General features: G+C 36.9%; 1 protein-coding gene across 2 annotated transcripts; it reads left to right on the top strand.

Annotated features, from left to right (window-relative positions):
- LOC103721968 (pentatricopeptide repeat-containing protein At1g18900-like) lies at positions 1-11,102 on the top strand. 2 transcript variants are annotated; one of them, XM_039134527.1, is made up of 4 exons: positions 1-186; positions 1,070-1,375; positions 2,548-2,637; positions 8,176-11,102. In XM_039134527.1, the coding sequence occupies exon 4, from the start codon at positions 8,179-8,181 to the stop codon at positions 10,801-10,803; it is 2,625 nt and encodes an 874-aa protein (XP_038990455.1). In that variant the 5' UTR covers positions 1-186; positions 1,070-1,375; positions 2,548-2,637; positions 8,176-8,178; the 3' UTR covers positions 10,804-11,102. The 2 variants fall into 2 exon arrangements, with proteins under 2 accessions (XP_038990455.1, XP_008810585.2); XM_008812363.4 differs by lacking the exon at positions 1,070-1,375.
- The last annotated feature ends 4,565 nt before the right edge of the window (positions 11,103-15,667 follow it).

The raw sequence follows: 15,667 nt of genomic DNA, 5'->3' as shown, positions 1-15,667 counted from the left end.
AACCCGTGGGAGTCTTTCGGGAAAGTAGGGTTTGCAGCTTTCCAAGTCTCCTATCCCCCCAACACCCTCGGAAGCGCTCGCGCCCGCCTACGAAGGGAGGGCAAAGAGGGGCTCTCGCCGCCGCCGCCGTTCCTTGCTCCGATGCCAATTTACATTCTTTCATCGCCAGATTATTCTAGATTAGAGGTTAGATTTTTAAGTTAGATTTCTTTCAGTCTGTGACTATTGGAGTTATTGATGGTTTTATTACTTCATGGTGGCTAAACTGCGGTCTCTCTGCCCGTTTTAGCTTTTGAGATGCTAATTCTGTCACGATGCAGCGTTTGGTGTGAGAAAGATACCATTGTTTTGGTTTAAAAGAGCGATCTTTGTGTTCCTTTACTAAATCGTCTGGTCCTTTTTTAAAAGAAAAAAGTATATGCTTTAGATTAATTTGAGTGATATTACATGAAAATATGAAATAGTTTGTTTTTTCTTTATTATTTTGAAATTCCTCTTTCTGGTACCATAGGGTAGCATGTTATGGCATTATCGTGCTGTTTGACGATGTTGGTTTGAATTCTGGATTACAGGATAATGTTAGGTTGCAATTCATTGCTTTATATTTGAGCAAATATTCTGTTTTCTGAAATTATTTTGTTGTGTTTAGTCGGACTATCATTATGTCTGGCATTGAACTACTCTACGTGAAGTTTGTGTAATTTTTGATGCTGAATACGTAATTAGAGATCTATTATAGTTGAATTTTTGTTCTCCAATGTTAATTGGAGGTTGGCTATTGGAACACCTAGCATGCTTGGCTTCATATTGGAAGCTATAAGAAAATGGTGGAGAAATTAGATGGAACCTTTTTCTTGTATTTTTCTTGTTTTAGCATATGGGATACGTTTCCTTTTCTAATGTGCCTTTTTTATTTTGGTTTTTGCTGCTTAAGTTCCAAACTAGTTTGGTAACTAAGACTAAATTGATTTTGTAACAATTCTTATCTTCTGCTAAAGCTTTTGTTCAAAGATATTTATTTTCTTCAGAGGTTTTTGATGTAAACAAATTGCATGGGGATTTGTTTTAGGTTCCAAAAATATAGAAGATAATGGGACTTGAGGCACTAGAGGTAGCAATTACAATTTTGTGGACCAAGTCTGGAAATACAGATCGAGTACCTTTTGTTGCCCATTGGAATGAGCACTTGGAGCAAGCACTGCTGGGATCCGTCCATTAACTGTTCTGAGTGCAACAATTGAAGTTGGAGCAATTTGCATTTGCTTGTTATTCTTTCACGATCTTGCATTTTTATATAATACTAGTGAACAACGAGTGGTCCCCAATATTATGCATTCCATGGAATGGAAGATTCCTTGGTAAAGGATGTATAACGGTAAATCATACTTTTGGTGTGCCAGGTTCCATGCACTTAATTGAACAAGAGATGCTTGCATGGATAGCAATGTAGCATATTCTGGTTATGGGAAAGTAATTGAAGAATGCATGTGTAACTATGATAAAGTGATGAAGTTGGATGTCTTTTCAATTCACCGAATGGTGTCTTTTGCTTGTGAAAGGCATTGTTAGTGGTAATTTCCCATGTGGTTTTAGGTTCTAATAAATGATATCATCAATTATTTGGAAATACAAATTATATGGTGGCCTTACTTTTAGCCTTTTAAGTAGCTGCTCATGAATCTTGTCTATTATGTCATGGATATGGATGTTTGTGTTACGGGGCATAACAAGCTCATTGTATATTTTAGATTGATCATGCATTTGAGGAAACATAACTATGCCACATTTTGAAGAATTGAAGTAGGATCTCTAACCTAGGTCGGAGCAAAAGATGCAACTTTATTGACTAATCGACTTGCAAGACTTGTTAGTAGGCTTGGCTTTTTTAAAGCCATTAATGGTCGGATGGGCCACAAAGAGGTCATTTTTCTTTTCTTTTCTTTTCTTTTCTGTTTTTGTCCTTGCTTTTAAGACAGCATGACTAGGCTGCAGGAAATCCTGTTTTCGTCCTTTAATCTTCACCTTGGAAGTGAGCAATGGTTAGAAAAAGACACTAAATCTTTTTATACCAGTGCTGGAGCAATTGTATATGGTATTTTGTAGGTTAATTTTTGCCCATATCCTGGAGACTCTTAACATCTGAGACTTATAGTCATTAAGCTGTTGCTTCCTGTTGATGATGTTAACTGTTAAAGTATATGAGTTTGGCATGTGGTGGATAGCCAAAATTGAGGAAGCAGAACATGCTTGCATATGTACAAATGTATAGAATCTAAATGCCTGTCATGTTATTTTATATTAATCCATCATTGCTTTTTGATTGTTGATCCTGCTGGTCCTTTATGTAACCTCTCATTAGATTAAGCTTTGAACCCTTACCCTTTAAGGAGTGTTATACTATTCTGTCAATGATTCCCTATTAGTCACATAAAAATAAGTTTGACTCAAACTCACATGTTTTTGGATAATGAAGTTCATCCTCAGATATTTGGATAACAAAATTACTTATAACAATTTCAATTATTTACATTACTATTTTGTTTCTAGGTCTGCCTGTGAAGGATTTCCTGTATGGAGTTTGCTACTGGATAAGGATCAGATACCTTACTATTTTGAAAGCATTAATCTACAATATCGGTAAGTACAAGCTTTTGGTAGAGGTTTTTGTCATGCAGCTTGCTAGAGCAAATATGCATGTCACTTTTCTTATTTGATTTCAATCTAGCTGTAGTAAAATCTCATTTCTTTTGTTATTTGTTTTTTTCAGTATTTTAATCTGAAAGCCATGGATTCTCCTTATGTGGATACACACACATGTTTGTGTGCTTGAGCGTCTTCACAAGCATGTGTTGCACATGTGTACAGAAACAAATAGCGCTATGTTATATCTACTAAGAATCAACCTGCAACACAATGAAACAAACATGGTTGTTATCAACATTTTGGCCCTTATCATAGATCACTGATTAATTTTTAGTTGTTAGAGCATCCCGTGAGTTGATTATCTTCAATATGACAATGTCCTAGACTAATATTTACCATAATTTGGAATTTCTCTTTCATATTCTGGTAAATTATGCATCCACCATTGACGACTATGTTTTTCACTTGTTATGTAGCTGCTATCTGTCTTTTGTAAGATTATGATGACACACCTTCCATAATGTGCTTATTTGCCTTTAAAATGGAGGAATTTTTTGAGACTTCCTCTGCATTATTGTCAATTGAAATGGATATGTTTCTGTCATCTCCCAAAATCTAGGCTTGTTGTCACAGAAATCACTAATATAGATTTTGGATTTGAGTTTGTCTGAGTTTAAAGCAAAGCCCCATTCCAGACTTTGTTTGTCCTAGAGCAGTATTGGACGGGCATGGACGAGAGAGAGGTGTAATCAAATACATCCAAGCTATCAAGTCAGCAAGAGAAAAAAGAGAAAAAATAATGTAAAAAATATAGGAACATGCATTTGAAAATTTGATGCAGCATGCATTGAAACAACACTATCTGAGGCTCTTTTGGCTGTATCAAGCTCTGATATTGTGCTAAACTCTTCCCTAAGTTTGACTGTTGTAGCTCCCACGTAGTTGTGAACCCAGAGGTTGTTTCTTTCAGATATTGAGTCATGTGTTATATCCAGGGGCGGCCCGATGCAATTGGAGGCCTAAGGCGAACTTTCTAAGAGAGGCCTTTTTTTTAAAAATAATAATAATAATAATAATAATAATAAATTTTAATAAGTGCAAAATACTTTAAAAATTTATTTAAAAATAATCCGTCTAGCTTTTTGAGATGCAAAATTGCTAATCAAACTTTTGTACTCAAGATTCATTAAAATACTATTTTCAATCGATAATATAGCTAATCCATTTAATCTTTCTTGTAACATAGTTGACCGCAAATAAGATTTTATCAACTTTAATTTTGAAAAACTTCTTTCAGCAGAAGCAACTGTTACAGGTATTGTTAACAATATCCTGTAAGCAATGCATGCATTTGGAAAAGAATCTGTTTTTTTAATAAAACTTAAAGTATCAATAGAGGTACTAGTTTCTATTTGTAAAATTTCTTTTAAAACGTTTAACTCTGAAAACAGATCAAGACCATCAATATCAGAATATTCACCGTGCTTTAAATAGTTTTCAAGATTAAGACAACATATTTTCAAATTCTCTTCATTCAAAGATTTTAATTTTTTAAAATTAAACAAAAAACTAAAAATATCTTCATATATAGTGAATTGTTCAAACCTACTTTGAATTGAAGAAATAGCTTGATCTACTATATATAAAAAGTAATCAATTCTAAAAGATTCTTCAGCTGATCTTGGTGTCTCATCATCAGTATTTTCATCAAATTGTTTTTTTCTACGGATCACACGTTTTTCACGAAATGTAGGTTCTATTTCCATTTCATTTGCAATTTCTTTAGATGAATTCAAAGCATTCATAAATCCATTTTCTCTATAACTTTTTAAATAAGAAAGAAGACCTTTTAATTGATCTATAGCAACATCAATATGCATGTCTTCAGATTGTAAAATCTTACTAACTGAGTTAACAGCAAACAATATATCGTACCAAATATTCATGCCTAATAAGAATTCAAAATTTTCAATCTCATATGTAGCTAAGCATATGGCTTCACTCTTTATTTTAGGATCTTCACTAGTCTCTGCTAATTGAACTAAGGCATCTCTTATTTTAGGAGCTTGATGTTTAATTGCTTTGACACTTTCAATACGACTTTCCCAACGTGTCTGTGACAAAGGTTTAAGAGTTAATGTAGATACATTATCTTGTAAAATTTTCCATCGTTTTGTAGAAGAAGAAAATAAGGTATAAATTCATTGTATCACTCCAAAAAAAGATATAGCCTTAGAACATGAGTTAGCAGTATCACATAATACTAAATTCAAATTATGACATCCACATGGTGTGTAAAATGCTCTAGGATTTATATCTAATAATCTTCTTTGTACACCTTGATGTTTTTCTTTCATATTAGATCCATTGTCATACCCTTGTCCTCTTATATCATTAACCTCAAGTTTATGTTTTTCTATTATATTTATAAGTTCATTAAAAAGGCCCTTTCCAGAGGTATCATCTACTTCTAAAAATTCTAAAAAATATTCTTCTACTTTTACTGGACTTGTTGAAGTATCTACACATCTTAAAACTAGGGTCATTTGTTCCTGATGGCTTGCATCAGGAGTGCAATCAAGTATTACAGAAAAGTATTTTGCTTCTTTAATCTTTTTAATTATTATAGCTTTAATTTCAGACGCTAATATTTGAATCAATTCATTTTGAATATTATGATCTAAATAATGATTGTGAATTTCACCATGTTGAATGCGTCGAACATGTTCTTGCATTACTGGATCAAATTCTGCAATCATTTCAATAAAACTTAGAAAATTTCCGTTATTGCTTTGATAGATCTTTTCATTCTTTCCTCGAAATGCTAAATTATTTTTTGCAAGATTTTTTACGACAGCAATAATTCTCAATAGAACTTTTTTCCAATGATCCTTCTCTTGGTTTATTTGTTCCTGGAGACTTTTATCAATTGTTTTATTTTTTAGCAATCTTACTTCTACATCAATCCACCTATTCATACTAATGATATGTTCATTAGTTGTTTCATGACTTTTAAGCTTGATACCTAGATTTTTCCAATCCCTACTTCCTTCATTGACTAATTGACTCGTGCTAGACTTTGAATCAAATAATTTACAACAAAAACAATATACCCTATCCAAATCCTTCGAATACACTAACCATCTTCTATCATATTTTTCGCCATTAGGTAACTTACGAATGTAATATATAGTAGAAAAGTGTCTATTATTTTCATCCCTAGGAAAATGAAGATCATAATCTCTAATTGGACCTCTTTCCACTAATAGATCTCTCAACTTTGTATCAATATTTTTCCATCGACCAGGATCATATATATTTATAGAAATAGAATTAGTTTCATTAAACTCTACACTATCCTTATTTATCCTATCTTCATCTAATTTCTTATTGTGTTCTTCACTAGATATTGTTTTAGTAGATATTTGAATACTACTATAAATCTGGTTGTCAATCTCATTTTGTTTCATTCTTTTTATGTCATCTTCCAACTCTATTTCGTTCTGAGTTGAGCTTGATGTAATGTTTTGTTTATTTGTGACAATAAATCTATCTAAAGCACCTTTTTGAGATTGAATGAGTTTTTCGATTTTTCTTTTCTTTTTGAGTTTTTCATACCCAAATTCAAATTTTCTATTAGACATTTGAATCTAAAAATAATATTATCAAACAAAATAATTAAGACAATTACTACAAACAAATGAAAATGGAATAGAGTTGAAAATGATAAAATCCGAAATGTCAATAGAAGCGGTGTCGGATTCGACGACGAACTCAAGTCCCAACAAGCGGTGCCGGACTCGACGATGAACTCAAGTCCCGACAAGCGGTGCCGAACTTAATGGCGAGAAGGGGTGCCGAAGCTAATGTCAACTTTAATGGAGACCCTAGACATGAAAAGCTATTATCAATTTTTAAGAATAGACATAAAAATTTATTTTCAAGAATCCGACAATAAAATTTTTGATAGCATTGAAAATTTGAAATGTAAATAGTAAAGTGGAAATGGGTGCAAAATGAAGCTATGTAACAGACTAACAGAGAGTACATCATGATATTAAATTCAAGAATGTTAATTGTAGTTTTTACATCATTAATTGTAACACTAAAAACAGGGTACTAAACTTTTCACCAATTGAAAAGGGGGAAATTAGCTAGAAATTAGCTAACCTAGATATCCACATCCAATAAAAACCCAACAGAATCTGACTAGGGAAAGAACACAAACAGAATTATGCTTCATTAATCATTATCTACCCTTTATAACTACTAGTTATTTCTTCATCCCATAATCAAATACTTAACGAAAAACCTAAATACCATTAAGGCATTAAACTTTCAGTTTGGAGAAACAGGGGCGGAACCGCCGACCGCGGAGGCACAGAGCCAGAGCGGCAGAGGGTGGAACCGTGGAACTGGAGAAGCCGGGAAGGAGAAGTGGAGTCTTGGAGAACAAAGAACTCACCGAGTGGTCTGAGTGACCGAGTCCCCTGACACCTGGAGGCTGGAGAGGCCGAGAGGGCGGAGGGCCGAGAAGGAGAACTGGAGAAGAGACGCCGTCAAGAACCGAGTTATCGGGGAACAGGAACTCAGGAAGCCGGGAAGGAAGAACTCTCGAGTCTTGACTCTTGAGTCAAGAACCGAAGAAGAGCCGAGCTGCTGAAGGAAGAACACGAACTCAAGGATGAAGATTCGAAGAAGAAGACGATGTCGGCCGTCCTCTTTGGTTATTTGGGATTCTGGTGTCGGTGAGACGGTGACTACGGGCTACGCCGCTACGGCTAAGATTTAAGAAGAAGACGGTGGCGGACCGGCGGTGCCAGGCAGATGGACGGATGGTTGGATGGAGAAGACGGGCTAGTGGGGCTACGCTGGGCGGCTGGGGCCTGGGCAGCTGGAGAAGACGGGCTATGGACGGGGGATGGCTAAGATGTCTTGTCGGGCGGTAGGCCGTAAGTCCGTAACTCGTAAGCCCTATCCCCGTTGCTCGATGCCGGTTGCCGGTCGCCGGACCGTTGGTCGCTGCCGCCTGCCCGTTGGTCATTGCCTGCTAGTCGCTGGAGGAGGAGCTTTCCCAGAGGCGGAGCCGCGGACGCCGGAGGCCTTCCTTTGGTCCGAGGCCCTAGGCGACCGCCTCGATCGCCTAGGGCTCGGGCCGGCACTGGTTATATCATTATTGCTATCTCACATGCGTAGAATATTTTTGGCATAATTAAATGAAGTGCTAACTTATTTTACTTGCATGGCCTAGATTTTTCACATTGGCAAAAAGCTGACGCTGAGATTTCTCCCTTTCTTCCAGCAGTTTAGCCTTGTGCTGTATGTTTTAAATGACTGTTCTTATGATGTGGAGTTATAAAATATCCAGTGATTATTAGTCACCTTCTAATATTTCAGCAATTAGGCAACTTATGTGTTCAAGTAATTGCTAAAACTGTTAAGCTGCTATAAGCTAAAGTCCAGTTTTTTTGAAAAAAAAGATTCAGTTGCTAACCACTTTTTTGTTCATGACTGGATATCAATGAATTGCAGATAATGTTGAGAACAAAGCAACTTGGCACTCTCTCCCATTGTGCTAGGTCCTTCTATCTTAGTGGTTCAAGATGTGGGAGTGCAGATGAAGCTTCATGTACTTGCTCCGAAGATGAAAGTTGTGTTTCAAAAAGGCAGTCCAATAACACTTTCAAGCAGAAGAAAGGCAATTTAGTAGATGAAGCTCCAGCAAATGCAGGATCTACCGTTTTACCGAATGCGATTGGATCAATTGGTCATCACAATTCTGGTTACACAGCTTCAGCCCCGCATGTCATCTCCTCTACATCTTCTTTGAAATCAAACTCAAGTTATGTTAACAGAAAAATCAACTGTGCTGATGAGAGCGGTCATGCCTCTGGGAATGATTTGCTGCATTCGTCTAAGCTGACTGCCGAGCACTTTGTCAAGGCAGGCATCGCATCTGTTGGCACGTTCTCTGAGTTAGTGAATTACAGGATCCAGGCAGCCAACCAGCATGTCCTTTTTGCACCTCCGGATGGCATGGTTGATTCTACCCAGCCCTTTACTGCCAGCAAGTTTTCTAATAGCAAGCCCCGTAACAGAGCCAATAATCCCAGAACTGAGCCAAACTCATCTGCTAACACAGTAGGAGGATCTAGTTCAAATTCCACAGCTCAAAATGGCGCTGGAAATAAAGCTTCAAAGGCTGGTTATGTAAAATCTAAGCAAAATATCCCTGGAACATCAGTTATGTCTCAGGGATCACCAGTGGATACGAAGAGTCAAAGGCAGTGTATACTGCAGAGAGAAAAGTTCCATTCTGACAGCTTCATATCAGATGCCAAGCCTGGAGGAAGAATCTCAGAAAAGAAAGTGGCGCATGCATCCGCCGAGAATATTAGGTCTGCTAGTAAGTCTCGTCCGATGAGATCTACAAGATTGCATGCAGGAGGTGCTTCTTCTGCTCGTCTTTCCATAAAGTCAGGGCATGCAGTTGAACAGTATTACCAGACTTTACAACAGTTAAAATGGGGACCGACAACAGAAGAGGCTTTGGCTAATCTACATTTCAAACTGGATGCATTCCAAGCAAATCAAGTACTTAAATTGCTCCGTGATCACTCTGTTGCTCTTGAATTTTTCAAATGGTTAAAATGTCAGCTTGGATTCAAACATGATGTGCATACTTATACCACCATGATTGGTATTCTTGGCCAAGCAAGGCAGTTTGGTGCTATGAGAAGACTCCTAGACGAGATGATCAGGGACGGTCTCCACCCAACTGTAGTAACTTACAATCGTCTAATTCATGCCTATGGCCGTGCTAATTACATAGGTGAGGCTGTTAGAGTGTTCCAGGGGATGCAGGCAGCTGGTTATGAGCCTGACCAAGTGACATACTGCACGCTTATTGATATCCATGCAAAAGCTGGATATTTGGAGGTTGCGCTGGACTTGTATCGGCAGATGCAAGAAATAGGCCTGTCACCAGACACTTTCACATACAGTGCAATGGTCAATTGCCTCGGAAAAGGTGGGCATCTTGCTGCTGCATACCAGCTATTCTGCAAGATGATCGAACAGGGCTGTGTTCCTAATCTGGTCACATACAATATCATGATTGCTCTGCAGGCAAAAGCAAGGAACTATAGCAGTGTAATGAAGCTTTACAGAGACATGCAGGCTGCTGGATTTCGTCCTGATAAGATAACCTATAGTATTGTTATGGATGTTTATGGTCAGTGTGGGCGTCTTGATGAGGTTGAATCCGTGTTTATGCAGATGAAACATGATTGGGTTCCTGATGAACCTGTATATGGTCTTCTAGTGGACTTATGGGGTAAAGCCGGCAATGTGGACAGGGCTCGATCATGGTATCAAGCGATGCTTGATGGAGGGCTGCAGCCTAATGTACCCACATGCAATTCTCTGCTGAGTGCATTTCTTAAGGTGCTCAGGTTCTCTGATGCCTATGATGTGCTTCAGAACATGCTTGGAATGGGACTGATTCCCTCACTGCAAACATATACTCTTCTTCTCAGCTGCTGTACTGGGACTCACTCACAGATGGGGTTGTGTTGTCAACTCATGGCTATGACGGGCCACCCGGCTCATACATTCCTTCTATCACTGCCAGATGCAGAACCAGGTGGACAAAATGTGAGGGCCCATGCAAGTAGTTTCTTGGATCTGATGCACACCGAGGATAGGGAGAGTAAGAGGGCTCTCATGGATGCCATTATAGATTTCCTTCACAAGTCAGGCCTTAAGGAGGAGGCTGGATTGGTATGGGAGGTGGCCGCACAGAGGAACGTGTATCCAGATTCAGTCAGGGAGAAGAGCTCCTCATATTGGCTCATTAACCTCCATGTGATGTCCGAGGGAACTGCAAAGATAGCATTATCAAGGACTCTTGCATGGTTTCATAGAGAGATGCTAGCCTCAGGTGCCGGGCTCCGGCGAATTGATATTATTACAGGCTGGGGCAGGCGAAGTAGGGTTACAGGGTCATCATTGGTTAGGCAGTCTGTCCAGGAGCTGCTCAATCAATTCCAGTTTCCCTTCTTCACCGAAAATGGCAACTCGGGGTGTTTCGTCGGACATGGGGAGTCTCTTAACAGATGGCTGCTAAATTCTTATGTGGATCGCATGCATTTAGTATAGTAAGTTATCCTTTTGTTTTGCTCCTGGATTTTACTCTGATGCAATTTTGATGGGCTGAGATGCATATGCTCTGCCTGTGCATTGGTTTCATTTCACTTCTTGCTATGCTGTTGTATAAATTGAATGGGTAGCTGTATTTATTGCAAGTTTAATGTGGCTGAGATGCAATTTTGATGGGCTGAGATGCATAGGCTCTGCCTGTGCATTGGTTTCATTTCACTTCTTGCTATGCTGTTGTATAAATTGAAAGGGTAGCTGTATTTATTGCAAGTATAATGTGGCTGGTGCTTTCTGTGGCATCATAGTGCCTAAATTGTGAGATTAGTGTTCACTTGTTTTGCTTTTGTAAAGCATCTCATACTTCATTTTTTGGTAGCATCCTCAGGTCGAAGTGTTGCCAATCATAATGGAGAGTGAAATTACTGATTATGTATGTTGTACCAGGCATTGAATTATGAAACTTGGGAATCATCAACTTTTTCTTCATATGCTTCATATGCTTGGGAAAATGGTGAATATTTGTTGTATTATTCGATTAGTCAAGAAGGAAAATGTTGAGATAAATGGGTTACGAAGATGATCAAAGTCCTGAACGGATGTAACCGTGATCCTGAAGGCTATGGTGGAGTTGGTCAGTGGTGTCCGTGTAGGATATCAAAGTCTTGTAACTTTGAGATACTAATTGATTCTAAAGGTAGGCGGGTCAGAACGTTGTTGTATGAGGGGGAAAAAAAGAAAAAAAAACAGAAAAAAAGATTGAGATCAATTGCAGATCCAGCAACTTTGCAATGGGTCCATTTCCTAGGCACGAGGTTGGAACCAATGTATGACGAGCTTTGATCCTCTTTGCACGTCATAAGTGCCTCCAGCAGCTTGCGCCTGCAACAAATTAGGAATCCTGGAGTACCTTTAGTAGAATGCAAGATTACTGTTTCATGTGCCCTATTGCATACCGTGCATTAGCGGTGCAATCGAGCCGAGCTGAGAGGTTCGAGCTTAGGTCGATTCAAAATACTCGGACTAAAAATTCAATTCGAGATCGACTTGGCTCAAGTCGTGCTCATTTTCCTATCGAACTTAGTAACTCCCTGCGAGCTACTTGGCTCATTCGTACCCCTACTCTGGATGAGCCCCAAACTTAGGTTCTCTGCACCATAGTGGTTTATTGAGGGTCTATTGCCCATTCTACCTCTATCCAATAATAGAAAGTTTGGTCTGGCCTATTGAGTACGATATGGGGCACGTATCATTTTATGAAATTCAACCAATGAAATCTAAACAAAAGGAAAGCAATTACCCTCTAAATCTGAACTGGTTAACCACTTTTTTTTTGTTGGTTTGCCGATGCTGCCTTGCTGCTTCTTTTAATGCCGGACTATGCAATATACAATATTTTATAACATTTTATAATGACTTAGTGAAATGCCATCTTATATGCAAGATTTGCCCCTTGAAGTTTTTAATATGTAATCAACAAGGATGCTATTCACAACTATATCTTTAGTGATGCTTGAGAATGTTAATATTTTTGCACTAACATTTTAATATATATATATATAGACACACACATGTATATAATATACACTGAGATATGTACCAGTATGAAGGAGGGACTTGATATATGTAGAAGAATTAGTATGATGGAAGGGTAGCGATAGACTAAGTATGATGGAGGGGTAGCGATAGACTAAAAATTATAAGAGTTGAATTCGTAAAGAAAGATTTTATATTTTAACATCTTTCAAGAAGTATGATCTGGAAAGGAGAAAAAGAATTTATGTACCTGATATCAACTATTTGGGATTAAGACTTATTGAGTTGAGTTGTTCCAAAATAAATGCAAGATTGGGTTTCATTATTTAAGTTGATTATATGGCATAATATAGTAACTATTTACTATATATATGGTTACTGATGGTATTGATGCAGAAACTGGGTTAAAACTGCATTCTCCCTTTCAAAGAAAATCGTTAATGTCAAGAACCATATCCTTCTCAGCGTCTATCAAAAATAGTTAATACTATGTTCTCACATTCAAAGCAAATTAGTGATGTATAGAACCATATCCCCATCCAATGCAAGATGATAATAATGTAATTTTTCGTCCATGTAAACTAGATCAAAAGCAATTTTATTTTCTAGCTTGCTTAAGTTAAATTCCTATATTTGATTATGTACTTCTATATTATAGTAGATACTTTAATATATAAGAAAGTACAAAATGTTTAATATAATCCATTAGCAAAATATTATGATAATTTCTATTTAGTTCAATATTGTCATATTATAACATGTATTTGATAATTACTAATATAATATATCATTTACTATATATTATATTATTTATCATATATCAATTATATTTTGATAATTAGGCAAAATAATTGGTATATATAATATAAATATAATAAATATAAAAATTACCATAACAATGGTAACAGAATACATTGTTTACCAAATATTTTTTAATAATAATTAAGACTTCTAATTCGAATACTACAGAAGAAGATTTATTTTTTACCGATTTAGTGTTTAATATTTCCTAAATTAGTTGATGTTAAGAGTGTCCTAGTTACTTATGCTAATTAATGACCATCATTTAGTAGGAAAGTTTTTGTACTTGAGAAGCTTAATGACATTTTTCTATAGAGAAAAATAAAAATCCTAAAAAATAGAACATGATTCAGTCTCTTCTAAAACTATGGCGAGAAGGGCATGTTAGTCTCCATATTAAAATAATTTTTTATTCTCAACCGTTGACCTTTTCAGCCTGTCTACTTAGAGTGGAATTATTGATTAGACCATGTCCACCAATCTAGCCGTGGCCAGTCCAACCACTAAAGAACATGCACAATAGGGCGCGTATTGCTTCCTTTATATTCTATGCATGTCTTTTTGTGGTTGAATCGGTCCTTGCAAAGTTGGTAAATTTGATCCAACTAATAACTTTTATAACAGCAGAAACACACTCCCCATCCTACAAATGTCCTTAAAAAAGTGCACAGAACTCCATCATATTTGAAAATATAGGGAAAAGAAAACAAAGGAAAAAAAAAAGTCATCCGAGACTGAGTAGCAGTAGGGAAACCAAAAAGTATATAAAAAAAAAATACTTGCCTTCTGGTCTATGAACTCGGCCTAGAAGCATGCCTTGGCGCGTTCCTGGGAGGAGGGGTTGTTGGTCCAGACCTCATCGATGAGCACCAGAATTTTCTTGTGGATGGGGTTCATCTCCAATAGCAGCAACCTCTTATTGACAAGATTCTACTTCTTGTACTCTTACTCCACCCTATTGGAGCAAAATAGATGCTAATAACATGCAAATGGCATCAAATAACAATAAAAAATAGAGTTGAACAATGGGGCACAAGAGAGGCTCAAATCCACTTCATAAAAACCTTCATTTTTTTTAACCATGAAAAATTAAAAATAGAACTTTTAAATATACAGAAAATCAACAACTAGGAAGATGCCTTTTCTTTTTGTAGTCTTCTTCCTTTTTAATACAAAAATATGCTTAAGGAGTTTCTCCTATCAAGCTCTCACCACCTTCTTCTTCTCTTTTAATGAGAAACTCAAAAGTGGTTTTTCTCATGCCATACAACCCATGGGATGGTTTTTCTCTTTTTTTAATATAAAGTGGGACTTAAACAAAGAGACTATTAAGTATACTAAGAAACCAAAAAATTACATAAAATGCCATAAAGTAGAAAATCAAAAGTAACCCATTAAATTGGGTTTATATTTTCAACATCTCCCCTTAAATCCAATTTCCAAAAGTCTTCATATCCAACATGTTCTTCAATCTTTTAAACACATCATGCTTCAATGGCTTGGTGAAGATATCCACCATTTGGTCTTAAGACTTGCAATGCACCAATTGCACTCTTTTCTCCTTCACATGCTTCCGAATGAAATGATAGCGAGTGTCAATATGCTTGCTTCTCTCATGAAATACCGGATTCTTAGCTAAAGCAATTGCTGATTGATTATCAACAAACATCTCCGTAGCACTTTCTTGAGCAAAATCCAAATAGTTTAACAAGTTTTTCAACCAAATAGCATGACAAATGGTAGAATTTGCCGCCACATACTCAGCCTCACAAGTTGACAAAGTTACAATTGGTTACTTCTTAAAGGACTAAGGGAATGCACCATTTTTTATAAAGAAGACATAACCGGAGGTGCTCTTTCTTTCATCCAAATCTCTATCCGAAGTACTATCGGAATAAGTAGAATAAGCCATCATTGAGTGTACCTTTGATATAGCGTAAGATCTTCTTGGCAGCATTGAGATGTGAATGATCCGGTGTTTCCATATATCTACTAATCGACCCAATACCATAAAAAATATCCAGTCTTATGCAAGTGAGATATCGAAGGCTTCCAAACAAGCTTTTGAAGTAAGTAGAATCAACATCGCCACTTCTAATGCTTTTTCTCAACTCCAAGCCACATTCAAGGAGGGTATTAATCGGATTGCAAGACTCCATTCCAAACCTCTTGAGAATCTTCTTTGTATAGCTACTTTGAGAGATGAAAATTCTATCTTCCATTTGCACCACTTCAATACCAAGAAAATGAGCCATCAAACCAATATCTGTCATTTCAAATTATTGGATCATGCTCTCCTTGAATTTATTAAACAAAGTTGAATTGTTGCCGGTGAAGATCAAGTCATCAATATAAAGATACACAATCAACACATCTCCATTAGTAGTCATCTTCTTATACAAAGCATGCTCATAAGGACACTTCTCAAAGCCATTGTCAGAAGAATAATTGTCAATTCTTGCATTCCATACTCTTGGTACTTGCTTCAACCCATAAAGAATCTTCTTCAACTTGTATACTTTGTCTTCAT

The sequence above is a fragment of the Phoenix dactylifera genome, chromosome 16 (assembly GCF_009389715.1).
Source record: "Phoenix dactylifera cultivar Barhee BC4 chromosome 16, palm_55x_up_171113_PBpolish2nd_filt_p, whole genome shotgun sequence".
Classification (NCBI taxonomy): domain Eukaryota; kingdom Viridiplantae; phylum Streptophyta; class Magnoliopsida; order Arecales; family Arecaceae; genus Phoenix; species Phoenix dactylifera.
Note: the sequence above shows the minus strand (reverse complement) of the source record. Positions and strands in the feature narration are given on the sequence as shown.